The following is an 18,183-nucleotide window of genomic DNA, read 5'->3' as shown; positions in this document are numbered from 1 at the left end:
TAGCAAGTGCTTGAAGTAGGACTTGAATTTGGATCTTGACTCCAAGCCATTATACCACCTGACAAGAAAATGGTGGTTAGAAGACCTGGTTTCAAATCCTGACTCAGATGCTTACTACCCATGTGACTATAGGCAGTTTAACCTCCCCAGGATGTTCTCCTCCTCTATAAAATTAGGAGGTGGGACTAAATTGCTTTTGAGACCCCTTCCAGATATAGATCTGTGATTCCATAATCCTTTGTTTTTTTTTTTGGTTGTTGTTACATCTTAAAACAGAAAAAATGTTTCTTTCTTTTTGGTTCTTTTCTGAAATGTATTATAAGTTTTCAAAAGCAATGTGGTAGAGTGGGTAGAACTCCACAGAAGGTCTAAGGTCTGGTTCACCACAAGTTATTCTATTTATCTGGGTCTCAACTGTTTAAGCTCTAAAATGGGGATAACTGATACTTTTTCATCTGCTGATATCTTTAAGATCCTTAAAATTCTAAGATCTCTGATTGTGTAATTAAATCTCCTTTGTACATACTGCTGATAAAGTTGGAATGTTTCCTCTAGAAGTCAATCAGTCCAAAATATTGTATCAAAGCCATAGTATCTATATTGTGCAAGGTGCTAAGGATACATAGACAGAGAATGAAACAATTCCTACTCCTATATTACCAAACATACATCTCAAAGATAGATGCCTGCATACATATAAATATAATAAAAAGAATAAAAAGTTAATATAAAGAGACTAGAGAGAAGCAAATGTCAGGTAGTTAAATATAAAGATAGCTCAGAGTGTGACTGAAAAGGAGACATAAATGATGATCACTGAAAGTATGGTGGGGTCATTAAAGGTTTTTAAAGCTAGGGGGTGCCTGGGCATGTTCATATGCTGAAGAAATGGAGTCTGGATAAAGAGAAGTTGGAAATTGGGAAAAGAGAAAATGGATTAAGGGACAAGCTAGTGGAGGAGATGGGAAGGGATAGGACTAAAGACAGAAATTATAAGGAGGGGGTAGCTAGGTGGCTCAATGGATTGAGACCTGGGTTCAAATGTGACCGCGGACTCTTCCTAGCTATGTGACCCTGGGCAAATCACTTAGCCACTATTGCCTAACCCTTGTGGCTCTTCTGCCTAGGAACCAATTTATCATATTAATTCCAAGATGGAAGGTTTAAAAGAAAAAAAGAAATAATGAGCATAAAAGGCCACCTCATTTCTCCCTCCATTAAGAAGAAAGGATGTGGTAGCATGGTTTGAGAAGAGAGAAACAAATTTGGAATAGCCATGGGGGGGGGGGAGGGGGAGTATGATAGTCAATCAAGAAAAGTGAGCAAATTGGTGGAAAACTTTGACAAGAATGGATTACACAATAGGAAGAGACAGAAGCACAGCCAGAAGAGATGGATATAAAAAATTCCATTTAAAATAATTGGAAATAATACCAAATGCTTGGGAGTCTGCCTGCTAAGACAAAACCAGGAACTATATGCACATAATTACAAATTACTTTTCACATAAAGACAGATCTAAACAACTGGAGATATATTAATTGCTTATGCCTAGGCTGAGCCAATATAGTAAAAAAAAGACAATTTTTTACTATAAAAATTCTCCCTAAATTAATTTACTTATTCAGTGCCAAAATGCCAAAAAAATTCTTTCATGGAGCTAGAGAAAATAATAACAAAATTCATCCAGAAAACAAAAAGTCAAGAATAACAAAGGAATCAATGGGGAAAAAATGTGAAGGAAGGTAGCCTTATACTACTAGATCTCAAACTGCATTACAATGTGATAATCATGAAAGTAATCTGATATTGGCTAAGAAATAGGGTGGTGAATCAGTGGAATAGATTAGATACATAGTAAATACAGTAGTAAATCACCATAGTAATCTAGTATTTAATAACCTGAAAGATTCAAGTTGTGGGGACACAAACTCACCATCTGACCAAAATTTCTGGGAAAATGCAGAGTGTTTTGGCAGAAACTAGACATTAACAATCTCTCATACTATTATACCAAGATAAGGTCAAAATAAGTAAATGATTTAGATATAATGGGTGATACCACAAGCAAATTAGAGGAGTGCGGAATACCTTATTTGTCAGATCTATGGATAAAGGAAGAGTTCATTACCTAATAAGAGACAGTGAAGTTCACAAGAATTTAAGTGGATCATTTTTATTATATTAAATTAAATAGTTTTGCACAAACCAAGCCAATGCATCCAAAAATTAGAAGGAAAGCAGGAAGATGAGAAAAAATGTTTACAGCAAATCTCTCTGATAAAGGCCTCATTTCTCAAATATATGGGAAACTGGGTCAAATTTATAAAAATAAGAGCCACTCCCTAGTTGATAAATGGTGAAATGATACAAACAGGTGCTTTTCAAAAGAAATCAAACCTATCTATAGTCATATAAAAAAAAAAACCCACTCCGAATCACTATTGATTAGAGAAGTACAATTTAAAACAGCTCTGAGGTACCACCTCAACACATATCAGATTCACTAACATGATAGAAAAGGAAAATGAGAAATGATAGAGGGAATATGGAAAAATAGGGACACATTACTATTGGTGGTATTGTGAATTGGTCCAACCATTATAGAGAACAATTTGAAACAATGCTCAAAGAGCCAGCAATACCACTACTACATCTGTATCCCAAAGAGGTCCAAAAAAGGGGGGAAGAACTTTGTACAAAAATCCTTATAGCAGCTCTTTTTGCAGTGGCAAAGAATTGGAAATTGATGGGATGCCCATCAATTGGAGAATGGCTGAACAAATTGTGGGATGTGATTGTGATGGAATACTATTGTGTTATAAAAAAAAGGAGGAGGACCATTTCAAAAAACTTCAGGAAAACCTATATAAATTGATTCCAAATGAAGTGAGAAGAACCAGGAGGTCACTGTATACAGTAATATCAATAGTATAGTAATGATAAACAACTGTGAGAGATGGCTATTCTGGTCAATATGCTAATTCAAGACAATTCTAAAGAACTCATGAAGAAAAATACTTTCCACTCCCAGTGAGAGAACTGATGAACTCTAAGTGCAAATCGAAGTATTTTTTCATTATCTTTCTTTTTCTTGCTTAAAAAAAAAACAAAACAGAGCTGATACAGAAATTTGTTTTACATGATTTTGCTTATATAATTGATATCATTTTGGTGAATGGACTAGAGGAAGAGAGATAATTTGGAACTAAGATTTTTTAAATGACCATTGAAAATAAATACATAATTTTAAATATAGTTTAGAAGTATTTAACAAAATAAATAAAATTACAATACAAGAGATACTGGATAACCTAATTTGTAGTAAACCAGTCAGCATAGTTATATGACTTTTCCTGTCAATGTTCAGCAACTTATGAGAAGATGAATTATAGGAATAATGCTGGACTGACTGGGTTTTAGAAAGGGATGATGGGACATAAGATAATAGAGCAAGGGATTAAAAGACCGAGGGCACGAGTTAAAAGTTAAACTGGTTAATAAAAGGGTCAGGATTTTGTGGTAAGACTCAAACAAGGATGATGGCCTGGAAAAAAAAAGGGTGGTATTTCTGGAGTTTGAGATGAGGATGAAGAATGGACTGGCTATGGTCAAATACCATAGATGAATTTCAGAGTTGTGGTTTATGGGGGTAGAACATTTCTGAGTGAGTAATGTTTTCACTGTCATTTTATATGGCTGAAATGGAATGAAGGAGCATAATTGAGTTGAAGAGTCTGATAAACTGGTAAGCAAAGATATTTGAGGTGACTTGCAAGTTGAAGTTGGAAAGAAAGACTTCAAGCTGGGAACTAGTAGAGCTGCCAGTGTCTGGAAAGGGTGTTAGATCTTGATGGAGTCAATCACAAAGGAATAAAACTGTTAATTTGTCATATAACAAAGTATATTATTTTAGAAATTTAGAAATATTCCTTATATTTGTTACAACAATTTAGATTTTTTCCAGTAGAGGGGGAATTAGGAAAGAGAGAAAAATACTTTTTAATTTAATAAAACCTTTTAATTAAAAGGAAGATATCTTTGATAACAAGTGATCTTTTTTGTTTATAATTGCTTTGAACTTTGTTACCAAATCTAATGACCTTTTGCTTTAAAATCTTTGTTTTAAAGTTTTTGCCTTGAGGCAAGAAAGAAACTGGAAGTGAGAAAAATCAAATTATAATTAATTTGAAAAGGGAAATAACTGATGATTTATTGTATCTTTAAAATTAAAGATTCCAGCTTTGGGGATAAGAAATCCCTATTTGACAAAAACTGCTGAGACAACTGGAAAACAGTATGGCAGAAAATAAGTATAGATCAATATCTCTCACCTGATACCAAGATAAGGTAAAATGGGTATATGATTTAGACAGAAAGGGTGATACCATAGACAAATTAGGGAAACTTAAAATAGTTTATCTTTCAGATCTATGGAGAAGGGAAGAATTTATAACCAAACAAGAGACAGAAAACATGAGATGCAAGATGAATAATTTTGATTATTATAAATTTAAAAGGTTTTGTACAAACAAAACCAATGTAATCAAGATTGAAAGAGAAACAATAAAGCAGGGGGAAATTTTGCAGTAATTTTTTTGGATAAAGGGCTAATTTCTCAAATATATAGAGAACTAAGTCAAATATATAAGAATACAAGTCATTCCCTAATTGACAAATGGTCAAACAACTTTCAGATGAAAATATCAAAGCTATCTTTGTTCTCCTTAGATAAACATGATAGAGTTGTAAACTAAAGTATAGAGAGAGCCTTGGTAAATCCCTCTTGATTAGAGAAATGCAAATTGAAATAACTCTGTGGTACCACCTCACACCTATCATATTGGTCAATATAACAGCAAAGGAAAATGATAAATGTTGGAGGGGATGTGGCAAAATTGGGACATTAATGCATTTCTGGTGGAGTTGTGAACTGATCCAATCATTCTGGAGGGCAATTTGGAAATCTGCCCAAAGGACCATAAAACTATGTATATCCTTTGATCCTGTAATACCATTACTAACTCTGTATCCCAAAGAGATATAAAAAAGGGGAAAGGACCTATTGTACAAAAAATATTAATAGCAGGATATGATGTTTGGCTGTACTCAATTCTTTTCTATATTTTCCATAGCTAAAAGTGGCTTAATTATGTATCTGTGAGGAGGGCATGTTTCCCTACATTCTTAAAAATAGGTTTTACCTTGTTTTCTTTAGTCTTTGGCTACTTGAACTTCTTTGGTATGATGGTATTGATGAATTAATTGATCTGTCACAACTATTCACAGATATTAACATCCAAATCCTAGGCTATTTTTGTCCAAAAGTAATATGGAAAATGATTAGGAAAATGGGGCAGGGTCAATGGCCTTTCAGACACTTCAAAGAAATGATTTCCCTCAGTATCTTCCAATCCATTTGGGTTTGATTTCCAAATTATTGTTGGAAAAGGAGAAGGAGAGAGGAGGTTCAAGTATTTCACCTACTTTAAAGCACTATGTAAATGCCACTTCCTATTTGTTTTTCCTCTTTTAAACCTGCCTTTTTTCTGGGATTTGCCCATCTTACCTGGGCAATTTCATCTGAGCCAAGAAGTTGATGTATTGCATATGATAGTATGTGTCTCATTTTTGTTTCTCAAAACAACAACAACAACAACAACCCATCTTGGGGTTTTTTGCTCTTCCTGGCTGGCCAATATTCATAGGTTAGGCTTTGGTTACTCTGGAATCTGTTTTCATATTAGAACTCTAATTTAATACTTTTTAAAGAGAGGGAGTAGACAGTCCAAAGTACTGTAACTATGTACGTCAGCAACTTACAATGATGTCCCTAAATACCAGGTTCATTCTTCAGAGAAGTGTGATTAATAAGTCACTTCTGAGATTTCAGGAAGTGTGTTTCAATTTGCTTTGCGGTGGCTACTAAGACTTTAAATAAAACACATCCAAGCTACTTAGGCTACCCATTGTACCAAAACTCTGTCTCATGTCTCTTAGCATGAGGAAATCAGTTTACAATGGACTTCTTCATTATGTATACTCCTGGTTTTCGTCAGAGAACTTTAATATACTGGGTTCAAATATCAGACCCCAAAACATTCCTTTTATGGTACTTCTTGGAGAGGGAAAGTCAGATGCTGGTTTCACTTGTGAACTAGTATTTTTATACTTGCAAAAAAAAAGAAAGAAATTGTATTAATGTCTGGCACAAGTTATAAGCATCAAAGTGAAAAAAATTAAAACTAATTTTAGAAATAAAAACCCCAACTGACTATAAAACTGGCATACCTATAATTGCATCGCTTAATAATCTCTCTTTCTCTCTTTGTTCTCCTTAAATAAACATGATAGGGATATAAACCAAAGTACAGAGAGAGCCTTAGTAGATTTGGGATGGTAGCAGCAAGAGTTGGATTAGGGATGGGGAGAAGACAGGGTAGAACAGGCAAATGGATGTAGAAATTGCTCCATTGGATTCAAGGGATAAATTATAATCCTAAGGAAAATTCCTGTGGCAGTTTTCTGATTGATAGAGTATAGGCTTTAATGATCAAATCTTGTTCATTTTTTATATTTCTAATAGCATCCAGCAGAAATCTTTGCACATTACCACCATCTTTCTTAATGATCATCCTCTCCTTCACACTCTTCCCTTGAATTCCATAAAAACAATCTCCTGATTGTCTGCCTAACTTTTTTGATCACTCCTTAATCATCCCTGATTCTTCTTTCTGCACCCCCCATCTAAAAATAGGAATCTTTCAAGGCTCTGCCCTTAACTACCTTCTCTCTGCCACTCTTAATGGCTCCAGTTATCATCTCTGCATAAGTGACTCCCAAATATTTATCTTTAGCTATGAACTACAGTCCTATGTTTCTGCCTCTCTTTTAGACTTAGAGATAGGGTCATGGGTGGAAAGAACACTGGTTTTGAAGACAAAGGAGATGGGTTCAGAACTTGGTTTTGGTATTTATATAACTCTGAACCTCAATTGCCTCATCCTATAGAATGAAAGGGTTTGCTGGAGTGATTTCTCATACTCACTTAACTCAAGATAAAAATCAACCAACGAGCATTAAGCCCTGAGTATATGACCAACATTGTGGTAGGCACTAGGGGATATAAAGAAAAAACATGAAGTAGACCCTGCCCTCAAGGAATTTACATTCTGTCAGAGAAGGTTACTTATATGTTCTACTTGGGGAAAGGTCTAAGCATTTATTAAGTACCTATTATATGCCAGATACTGTACTAAATACTTTATAAATATTATCTCATATGATCCTCATAACTGTGGGTTTTAAAATTAATATTCACTAACTAAATATTATATTTTATAAAGTTTTATTAATAACTACAGCAAAAGAAGTGCCTTAACTCATCCCAGGCACAGGTCAAAAAGAGCGGAAAAGGGAGGAGTTACAGCTACTTAAATACAATCACGCAAAATGTAATGACACAGGAAAAAGGAAATTATAGGAAATACTAAGGGATTTCTGGGGGATGAAGTCCAAAGGCATAAAGTCTTCATTTATACATAACTCTAAAAGGTAAGTGCCATTATGATCCCATTTACAGTAAAGGAAACTGAGGCAGACAAAGGTTAAGAGACAAATCCAGGGTCATGCAATTTGGAAGTGTATGAGGTCATGTTTGAACTCAGGTCATCCTGATTCCAGAATCAATGATCTAGCCATTGAACTCTCTAGCAGCTTCAAATACCAATACCTTAAGCTCAACCAATACTAAAGAATGCATTCATTTTCTTCCCAAAGTCTCTCTCTCATCCAATTTATCAGATGAGATGACATAGGTAAAGTGCTTTTATAAAACTTAAAATGGTATTTTAAAATGTAAGTTGTTGTTATCATCATCATCATGACAAAACATCTCTCCCTCTCTGGCCAACACTCCTGTAAATGTTTTGTCTTCCTTTTTGAGTGTATTAGATTTTTAAGGACAGTAATTGTCTTACTTTTTGTACTTGTGACATCAGCACTTAATGTACAGCCTGGCACACATTTTGTATTTAAGGAATAGCTTTTCATTCATCATTACATTTTTTACCTTTTTACCATTCTTTCAGTTGCCCAGGATTTGAACATTTGCTTTTTTCTTTGCCCTCCAATAAGCTGTTTCTGGTCAACCTTTTCTCCAACATTCATTCCTTCCTCCCAGCTCCAACAATACCAACTTGGTTTAGATTCTCCTTACCTCTTGCTTGAGCTATTATAAGAGTCTCCAACAAATCTTCCTGACTCCCAACTCTGTACTTTCCTATTTATCCTCCATATCCCAGACAGAGTAACCTTGATAAAACATAGGTTTTCATATGATGTACTGTGAAATGAGAGCTCCGAGAACAAGGCTACAGTAACAAAAATGTCATGAAGATAAACCACCTTGTAAGAGAGAATTTACAAAAGGGGAGAAAAAATCAGATCCAGCAATGCAAAGGAACAGCTCAAGCAGGGGAAGGGCAACGAAGACTCAAGATTCCAGGAAGGAGCAGATGAGCTGGAAGAATTTAAAACTGCCAGCTTACTTCTGGTCAGCACTCTGCTAGAGTGGATGATCAGAGAGGAGGACCTCTGAGAAGGAGGATCCCTCTGGACACTGACTACCTTCCAGTGAACCCCTAAATCTTTCTGGTTCAAGCTGAGGACAAAAGTAGACTGGGACTTTATAGAAAGCCATCTACTGAGATCTCTCTTCCCCCAAATTGTCCTAAACTCCAACTCATAGCCAGATTAGTTTAGAAAGAAGGACAAACCCAAAACCCTGACCAAAAGGAGGGTCAGGCAGATAACCTGAACCCCTCAGGATTTTGGGGGGAGGTCAGTTGCTAAACTGTAGGAATTCCTATCTCCCACTTTCCTCACCCAACACCCTCATTCTCCCTGCCCTGTGTATTCTCAAGAATAAAGTATTACCATTTAGATCAGGTCAGCCTGCTTACTGATATCAAAGAAGGAGACTAAAGATTTGGGGAGAATCATACCATTCCCCAAAAGGGAGAACTAGTTCAAGACCAGGGCTGAAGAATGAACTAAGTCTCAAAGAGAAGGGGGACAGTTGGGATATTGGGAGGATCCAGAGGCAGGAAATTATCTGCGTCTCAGCACCAGCTAAGACCAAGAAGGGAGGCAGTAGGTCATTTCTCTAAGACTTTCTTCTCCAGTCTTTAACCTCCATCTCCCAAACCCAATCTCCGAAGAGACATATTCTGTCCCTCTGGAAGACAAATTGTGCTATCTTCCCCAAAGGGAAGAGAGGAGAGGTTCGATCTCTTCCCTCTCTCCATTTCTTCAGTTCTCTCACCCTCTCTCTCCAGTTCCCCAGTGTGTGTGTGTGTGTGTGTGTGTGTGACCTCCTTCTAGTCATATATTATAACCTAAAACACAAATCTGATAATATTATTTTCTCATAGAATCTCTCCATTGTTTACTAAAAATACCTGTAATATCTTATGTGAAAGGAAGCAATATAACAGTTATTGTTGTGGGGCAGTTAGGTGGCTCAGTGGAAGGAATCCTGGGTCCAGAGCCAGGAAGATCTGAGTTCAAATGTGACCTCAAACACTTCCTAGTTGTATGACCCTAGCTAGTTAAGTCACTTAACCCTGTTTACCTCAGTTTTCTCGCTTGTAAAATGAGCTGTAGAAGGAAATGACCAACTACTTCAGTGTCCTTGCCAAGAAAACTAAAATGGGATCATGCAGAATTGGACATGACTGAAAATGACTGAACACCACCACAATGATGTTCTAGAACCTCTTTCCCAATCTGACTCTGACCTCCCTTTCCAGCCCAATGCCATACTACTCTCTTTCACATTTGATATTATGGCCAAATTGAACTGTTCTTCCTTTCCACATATCTTTCTGCTTACTTCCAACTCTGTTCTTATTCTATTCTACACCCAGTGCCTGAATTGAACTCACCCATGTTTTTAGTCATGAAAATCTTTCCTTTTTTTTGAAGAGCCATCTCAAGTACCACCTTCTTGAAGTCTCCTTGATCCCAAGAGGTAGAAGTGATTCAGCTTGCCTTTAATGTTTTATTGATCAAATAAGAAATGTTTTGCTAGCCATAAAGTTCTCTAGGAATCCTAGCTGTTAGTAGTTACTGTTATTGTTATGTCTATTTGATCTCTCTTATGCACTTGACATATTCTAGCTTGTATTACAGTTGTTTTATCTCTTTACTAGACTGAAAGCTCTATGAGGGTATGTGCTATGTTTTATTCAATCTCTGTATCCCTAGTATTGATTTGTGCAGAATGGTTTCTGTGATTCTCATAGGATGCTTATTAGCTGCTTGTGAATGAATTCATCAGTACTGCTGGAGACCCATTGTAATTGAATAATAAGTATAATTTATTATTACATATCATGTTATGTAAAATAATATATAAATAATTTAATTATAGATATATCTCAAGAAGAGCAAAGTGCTCCATGAGAGATTATTATCATTATTTAGCTCCTTTGTCCTGAGATCCCTACCAGGCTAGAGAGAGCTGCTGTGTTATCTGGATAGATGAGAGGGATAGCTCTTTAAAAGAGGAGAGAGAGAAAGGAGAATAGAGGAAGGAAAAAGAGAAAGCAGAGGGGAGGAAGGAGGTGAAAAAGGAGAAAAGAGAGAAAGGGAGAAAGGAAGAGGATGAGAAGAGGAGAAAAGAGAGAAATAGGGAGGAAGAGGAGAGAAAGGAGAGGGAAGGAAGAGGTAAGAAAGGGGAGAGCAATGCTTTTCACATTGCTGGAGGAAAAGAGGAGTCCTACTATTTTACCTACCATCCATTTGCTCAATGAGCATATGACCCAGATTATGTGAGATAGATGGAAATCTGTCTCCTTTACCTTTGATACCCCTTTCAGGAAAACCTGCCAAACTTATTTAAAGTGATCCCACTCCCTCTCTTTCCTCAAAAGTTATTGCCTGGAATAAGTAAGTAAAATTATCAAAAGATTCATAAAAGTTTAAAGGGAGCCTAAGTAAAGGCACATTTTTGGTGGGTTGGACAAAGAGAGAGAGCTAGGAACAAGGAACCTGGGGGGGCGGGGGGGCTCAAGTGAGTAGCAGAGGTGAGGAGAAGTTGAGACTCAGGCCAGTCCCACCTTCTCCCAGCCTGATGATTCATCCCTTAAGGGCAATCTTGAATCATAAGATCATAAACATAGAGCTGGGAGACCCTGGCTCCCAAAGTCTCGCTGCTGACTTTCATTACCTAGGTTGTTCCTTCATGCTTCATCACTTTAGGGACCTGCTGTGAAAAGAGGGCAATGGTGACACCAGCCTAGATAAAGATTTTCAGAATTTCCCCTGACTCACCAATGTTATTTTTTTGTTTTTGTTTTCTCCGAATCATTAACTTTAGAACCTGATCCTTGTAAAAGATGCTTCTCTGTAAAATTTAGGATGGCGTTAAAGCATATTTCTTAAAACACACACACACGTACATATTTCTTATATATGTATGTATTATTTCATATATAAACAAATGAACGTGTATATGAAAAATAGCCTATTTATTCTCCAGTAGGGGAGAAGAAAAATCATAGAATATAAAGGAGGCTAAAAGAGAATTTGTATTAGATTCACATTGAGTTAGGCTTAAGAAAAAACTACCATGGGTAGGTTTTGATTAAAAACTGGAGGGACTAGTAGCAAAGTGACTCTGGTGAGAGCCATGCCTTTTAAGAACCCCTCTTTCCTCTCCAGAGCCCCTCCCTACCATGCCTCAATACAGACAGCCTGAGAAAAGCACTTATGAGTGGCAAAGTGCTTACAGGGCAGCCATCTCAAGCAGGAAGTCAGGCGATGCTTCCAAGTGACTTAATTTAGCAACTGTTTATGGAGCTTAGTGTGAATCTGCTGTCGGAGTTGTTCTCCCCTCTGAGATAGCTTTAGAACCACAACCTTGGGGCTGTCACTAAGATCCCACAGAAAGGGCTCAGTTCTTCTCCCAGGAGTTGCTATGCTACCCCATTCTCTAGAAGCATAAAATGGGCAATACATTCTATCCCCAAGAATTCCTCTAGATATTCCTTATCATTGTGTTTCTCTCTCCTATACCTCACCAAAAAGAAGCATCCCTCCATTAGTCTCCTTTACATAAGATATAAAATTTTACATTCTCAATGTCTGCCTTTCAGGGAATTAGAAAATGGTGCCAATGAATTCATAGACAGATGTGTTGGGATCATCGTTAAGAAAGAAGGAATGTCTAAATTTGTATTACTGTTGTAATTTCAGCATGGTTTTATGTTTCATCTTGCCTGGATTCTTGTATGCTGAGGGATGATCACAGGATCAGACAGTGACCTTTGGCTGACAGATGGGTTTCATCTGAAAGATGATCACCTTTCTGAAGGATAACCGTCTGTGCACTTTAACCTCTGTTTTAGTTTGTCAACAGTGGCAGCACTTGCCTATGACCTTCCCAATATGTGTGTTTTCTTACCGAGGAACTACCAGGAATTTAATCTGGTGTGAAAACAAGCTGTAATATTCTGAGAATGAGGTTTTGTTGTCTTGTTGCATTTTTACTTTGATTTTAACCCATTTTGCAATGTTTGGGGGAAGCTGAGAGGGGAACTATTCATCTTTTCAATGTTAATCTTTTTTTTCAGATAGGCATGCCTACATGGTGACTTTAACCCAAGATCATCCCTTGATCTTGAATGAAAATATTAGTGATCCCTCCAAATATTCATAATGATGTTTTAAAAAATAAAGGGAAATCATGCAGAGCTTGTAATTCTTAAATGTCAGAGTGATGTGAATTACTGTTGCACGGCTCTTTAATATATATATACATGTATTTTTAAGTGGTTGACCTAAACAAGTAGTGTGGATGAAATTCAAATCTATTCCACAAACATTGATCATGAGCAAAATGTCCAACCACTATCTTAGGCATCAAAGACACAATGCTGACTACAAGACCCCCAAATCTGCTGAGGAGATATGAATTGTACACAGATAAGCATTATAGAAAGTATAGCTGATAGCTGTCAAAGGAGAGGAACTAACAAAATGCCCTAGGAAAATCTAAAGAGGGAGCGAATATGACTTTTAATGAGTAGTATCACCAAAGGCTTCATGGAAGAGTTGACATCTTGAAGGAGGAAATGGATTTTATCAGTTAGAGATGAGAGAGTTTGTATTAAGTACATTTAACTTTTTGAAAGTAGGGAACAGCTAGCTAGTAGTTCAGTTCTACTGAAATGTACAGCATGCGAAAGGGAGCAATTGGGACAAATCATTTTTATCTGCTTTTGATTCAGATGGTTCTTCCATATTGACAGTCAAAAAAGGTGGATTTTTCTTCTTATACCTTTATGATTACTGTCTTTACTGAATTATTTAGAATAGTAGTTCTCAAACATGTTGGTCTCAGGACCCATTTAATCTCTTAAAAATTGTTGAGGGGGGGCAGCTGGGTAGCTCAGTGGATTGAGAGCTAGCCCTAGAGACGGGAGGTCCTTGGTTCAAATCTGGCCTCAGACACTTCCCAGCTGTGTGACCCTGGGCAAGTCACTTGACCCCCATTGCCTAGCCCTTACCACTCTTCTGCCTTGGAGCCAATACACAGTATTGACTCCAAGACGGAAGGTAAGGGTTTTAAAAAAAATTGTTGAGGATCCCTTCACCTAGCTATTCATATCTAGCCAGTTAGACATCTCAAATATTAATTGATATTTATCATATTAGAAATTGAAATGTTTTGATATTATTATAAAATTGCTTTTACCTCAGGGACTCTCTAAAAGGGTGTTGGAGACCCACAGGAATCCCTAGACCAAACTTTGAGAACCATTGATTTAGGAGTTATATTCCTGACATGATCGTTTATGAGAATATTATATAATAAACTTTCAAGGGAGACAATGCCTGTGAGTGTGTTTTGTAAATTTAAATATGACACAGTTGGAAGGTTTCTTGATGATTGCCACATTTGGGTATAAGATGGTAATGATGGAACTTAGAAGCAAGTATCCACTGTACAATGTCTAATTTATTTTTCAATTCCCCTACAAAAAAAAACCTACTGCTTTTTTAAAACATGGGATGTAATTTATGTTTATGGGGAAATATTTTAGAGATAAGAAATTTGGTCTTTACAAAGAGTGAGTCTTTTGACTTTTATCACCTTCTTCCTGGTGTGAAGATGACCACCTCTATCCAACCCCTCTTGACCAGCACAGTGAACAGCCTCCTGTCCACCCCCTGGATCTTCATGCAACAAATTTACCTTCAAGGGGTGAGAAAGTGCTTTATTTCAGGTGGTCTGCACCTTCCACCTGCACAGCTTCCCTTACATAATACAACTTCTTGCAAATGTACTTGAACAATGATCCGCTCATGACTGCCGCCATCTTGGAGTCTGAAGTCCCTGAGCATGTGCAGCCAGCCAATGAACAGCTAATTCTTCCTGGTTACTGCCTTTTGTGCTCTATGAATAGGTTCTATTTTCTAAGCCTTTTCATGCATCAACATAATCACTCTTGCTATACTTTTCTTCTAGGGCATTGCAATGCTTTCTAAAATATTCTCTTAGGCCTTGGGCATCATAATTTGGTTTTCATATAAGAGCACAGTGAAACCACTGTATGAGTAGAAAAAGACTGAGTGAGCAGGACTTTGTCCCCCAAAGTTTTTTTTTCCAGATAGATTAGAGAAATGATTTTTTATCCTTTTGAATATAGACTATTTATCCATCAGAGCATAAGGAAATTTCACCCATTTAATGTGTGTTTTGTAATATCTAGTTTGTTGTCTGGGAGATTCTGTCTTTCACCTAGACATAAACTCAGGAACTTCAGATACTGAACTCAAAGACACTTTAGAGGAAAAATACCAAAATGCAATTGGGATATTTTAAGCTTTGCATGAGGAGCTAGTCAACAAACATTCATTAAGTACTTACTATGTGCTAAGCACTGCACTAAGTGATTAGAATACAAATTCAAACAAAAAAATGTCAATACTCACCCTCAAGTAGTTTACATTCCAGTGTGGGAAAGACAAAATGTACAAGAGGAATTAAAAAGGGCTAAGGTGACGTGGCTAAGTCAAGAACCTTAGCGCAATGGAGACCCAGAATTTTTTTAAATGAAATTTTGATGATGCATTTCAATATTCTTACATGACTAAAATTTATATGTTGTTATTTGACTTCTTACCACTGTGTTTAAATCAGAATCTATCTAAAAGTAAACTCCTTTGGGCAGGTAGATGGCTCATTGGATTGAAAGCCAAGCCTAGAACCTGGGTTCATATTTGATCCCAGACACTTCCTATCTGTGACCCTGCCAAGTCACTTAGCCTGCATTGCCTAGCCTAGCTCTTCTGTCTTGTAACCTATATTTAATATTGATTCCAAGATGGAAGGTTGAAAAACAAAAAGTAAACTCGTGACCTCAATCTATTCCTAGCTTAAGTTCAAAGCTAGAAAAAAAAATAATTCACTGTAAAAATATGCTACTTGATAACATATAGGATATAATCCAATAAGACTAAAATTTATAGATAGGTCTTGAACCACAACAATTGGAGGGAAGGAGTTCACTCTCTAAAATTAGAGAGTTTGAGCTGCACTCAAACCCAAGACCTTGTATATTGACATATAATTGGATAAGGATGGTAATTATTCTAAAGACTGAGAGGCTTGTTATATGAACCTTATCCAGGTGTCTTAAGAATCATTTGGCACTCACATTTTCTCCACTTTTTCTGAAATGGAATAATAATACAGCTCTGCGCCTGCGCTTACATCTGAACATGCTTTCCTTTTCAAGCATCTGAACCACCCAACCTGCTTTGATACATGGCATTTGTAATGTGTTACTTGTGGTTATACGTGCCATTTCTACATTGTGTTTAAAAACTGATGCATTATGATTTAAGTGGCTTAACTATATAATTCTCTAGTTTTGAACTAAGTAGGTGACTCCATAACGTAATGGGATTCATTAAATATCCTTTTATTTCCATCCTTAGTTATTCCACATCCCATTCTAAATTTCTAAAGAAGCAATACAATTAATATATTTTGTAAAGGATGTAAAATCTTGTTTTAATTTATTTAGGTTCCCTTCAGAATTTTATGCATTTTTATGTTATTCATGTTCCAGTTCCCAGTGTTTTTTTCCTTCTTTCTCCCTCTTCCTTCCTTCCTTTCTTCCTCCTTCCCTTCCTCCCTCCCTTCCTTTCTTTCTTTCTTCTCTCTTCCCTCCTTCCTTCCCATCCATTCTTCCTCCCTTTCTCCCTTCTTTCCTTCCTTCCTCTTTCCTCCCTCCCTCCCTTCCCTCCCTTTCTTCCTTTATTCCTTCCTTCCTTCCTCTCTCCCTCCTTCCCATCCATTCTTCCTCCCTTTCTCCTTCCCTTCCTTCTTTCCTTCCTTCAGTATATTATTACATCAACACGTACATATTCATCAGCAGAAATTGAATATGGCACTTAATTTTGGCAGCCCACATTGATTTGAATTTATATAGCAGAAAAAAATTGTCTTAAAATGTAGAATTGCAGCAATTTCTCAAGAAAGTGATAGAAGCAGTCATTTTAAATCTTGGCAATTGGGGAGGAGGGGCAGATAGCAGATACTATAACACTGGCCGCATCTCATTTTTTGAAGCTATCTGTTAGAGTGAATGCCACCTGTTTAGTGAATGTTGACAGTCTCTGGTTATTGTTGACATTCAACTGCAGACACTCCACAGTGACCTCGGTGAATGGCAGCTTGAGTTTTTTTTAGGAGATACATGTATGTGTCAGAAGAAGAAACAATTTCAGTCACTGGTAAGTATGAAGGCATTGGCAGTTGTCAGGAAGAATCATTCAGTACAGGCAACAAATTGTTAGTTACAGTTTTCTGAAATTGCTTTCAACTTTTTTAGAATGTATGTGTCATTTAGAGAGTAAATTTAAATCTATTACAGTATTATTTAATATTATATAAATATATATATTCCTGTTCTGTGAACAGGTAGATATTATATTATTATATACTATTTTTTTTCTGATCTGTGAACATCATGAAAGAATTCCCTCTATTAATATAGATGAACAACTGCCCTCAAAATATATCCTTAGAGATTTGCCTGGAGTCACTGAGAGGTTAAGTAACTTGCCTGGGATCTCATAGCCACTAAGTAAATATTAAAGACTGGACTCCACAGCAGATCTTGCTTGAGAGATTAATCCCCTTTATCGTGCTCCCTCCATAGGTGATATGCCTATTTTTTTCAGGAGCTATTTATTATATTATATAAATTATAGAAGGAAACAAGTCATTGGAATGAGGTATATTTAATATAGTACACATGCATGCACATTATAGACCTAGAAATAAATATGTAATCTCTGTTTAATGAAATGTTTTCTTCTCTACTTTGTTGAATCCCTCTATTGTTCATCACTTTCTAGAGCAGTAAAATCCTAACCTTCTTTTAAAATTTTATTTATTTATTCATTCATTCATTTGTTTGTTTTTCAGTATTTTTCCATGTTTACATGATTCATTTTCTTTCCCTTCCCCCTCCCAGAGTCGATAAGCAATTCCACTGAATTGTACAAACGTTGTCACTTGATACCTATTTCCATATTATTCTTTTTACTCTTGAGCAATCTTTTAAAGCCTAACCCCCCTAACCTTTTTTAAATTCTGTTCCCCCCAAATTAAAAATTTTTTAAATATTCTGACCCCTTATTTATAGAAAATTTATGTTCCATCCTTCCTAACATCCTATATGGTTTGGGGTTTTGTTTGTTTTCATTTTTTTGGTTTTTTCTTAAGAGCAACTGTGGGATGGGATAGAGTGGGTCTGCCATCTCAGTCCTAATTACAAGGGAACATATAAACCGCCCTAGGGAGTCCTCTGTGAGCCAAGTGGTGAGGAGAGAGATTATGGGCTTTAGAGATATTTAAAGTATTTACATTAGGTGTTTTTCTATATGTGCACATACTCACACACCCCGTGTCCCAAATGCAAGTGTGAGTGTATTGCCATTGCTATTCTTCACTGTGCAGGTTGCAACAAAGAGAATGAGGCTGTTTCCAAAAGACAGTTAACTAAAACAAAAGAAAGGTGGCTAGATAATCTTAAGTATATTTAACCATTTGGAGGAGTTTGGTCTAGACCCATGAATTCATCAGAAAAGGAGCTTCTT

The 18,183-nt window shown here is 36.5% G+C and overlaps 1 protein-coding gene across 4 annotated transcripts in view; it reads left to right on the top strand.

Moving 5' to 3' along the window:
• The window catches only part of NPNT (nephronectin), a 123,192-nt gene that overhangs the window by 51,709 nt on the left and 53,300 nt on the right, over nucleotides 1-18,183 (top strand). For 2 of the 4 annotated variants that reach the window (XM_007495835.3, XM_001367090.5), the window contains one exon: nucleotides 14,180-14,272. The exons of the other annotated variants lie outside the window; for them this stretch is intronic. In XM_007495835.3, coding sequence (XP_007495897.1) covers nucleotides 14,180-14,272 — 93 coding nt within the window. The remainder of the gene's footprint in view (nucleotides 1-14,179; nucleotides 14,273-18,183) is intronic. 4 annotated transcript variants of the gene reach the window in all.

The sequence above is a fragment of the Monodelphis domestica genome, chromosome 6 (assembly GCF_027887165.1).
Source record: "Monodelphis domestica isolate mMonDom1 chromosome 6, mMonDom1.pri, whole genome shotgun sequence".
Taxonomy (NCBI): Eukaryota; Metazoa; Chordata; class Mammalia; order Didelphimorphia; family Didelphidae; genus Monodelphis; species Monodelphis domestica.
This window is presented reverse-complemented; position numbering and strand designations above follow the sequence as displayed.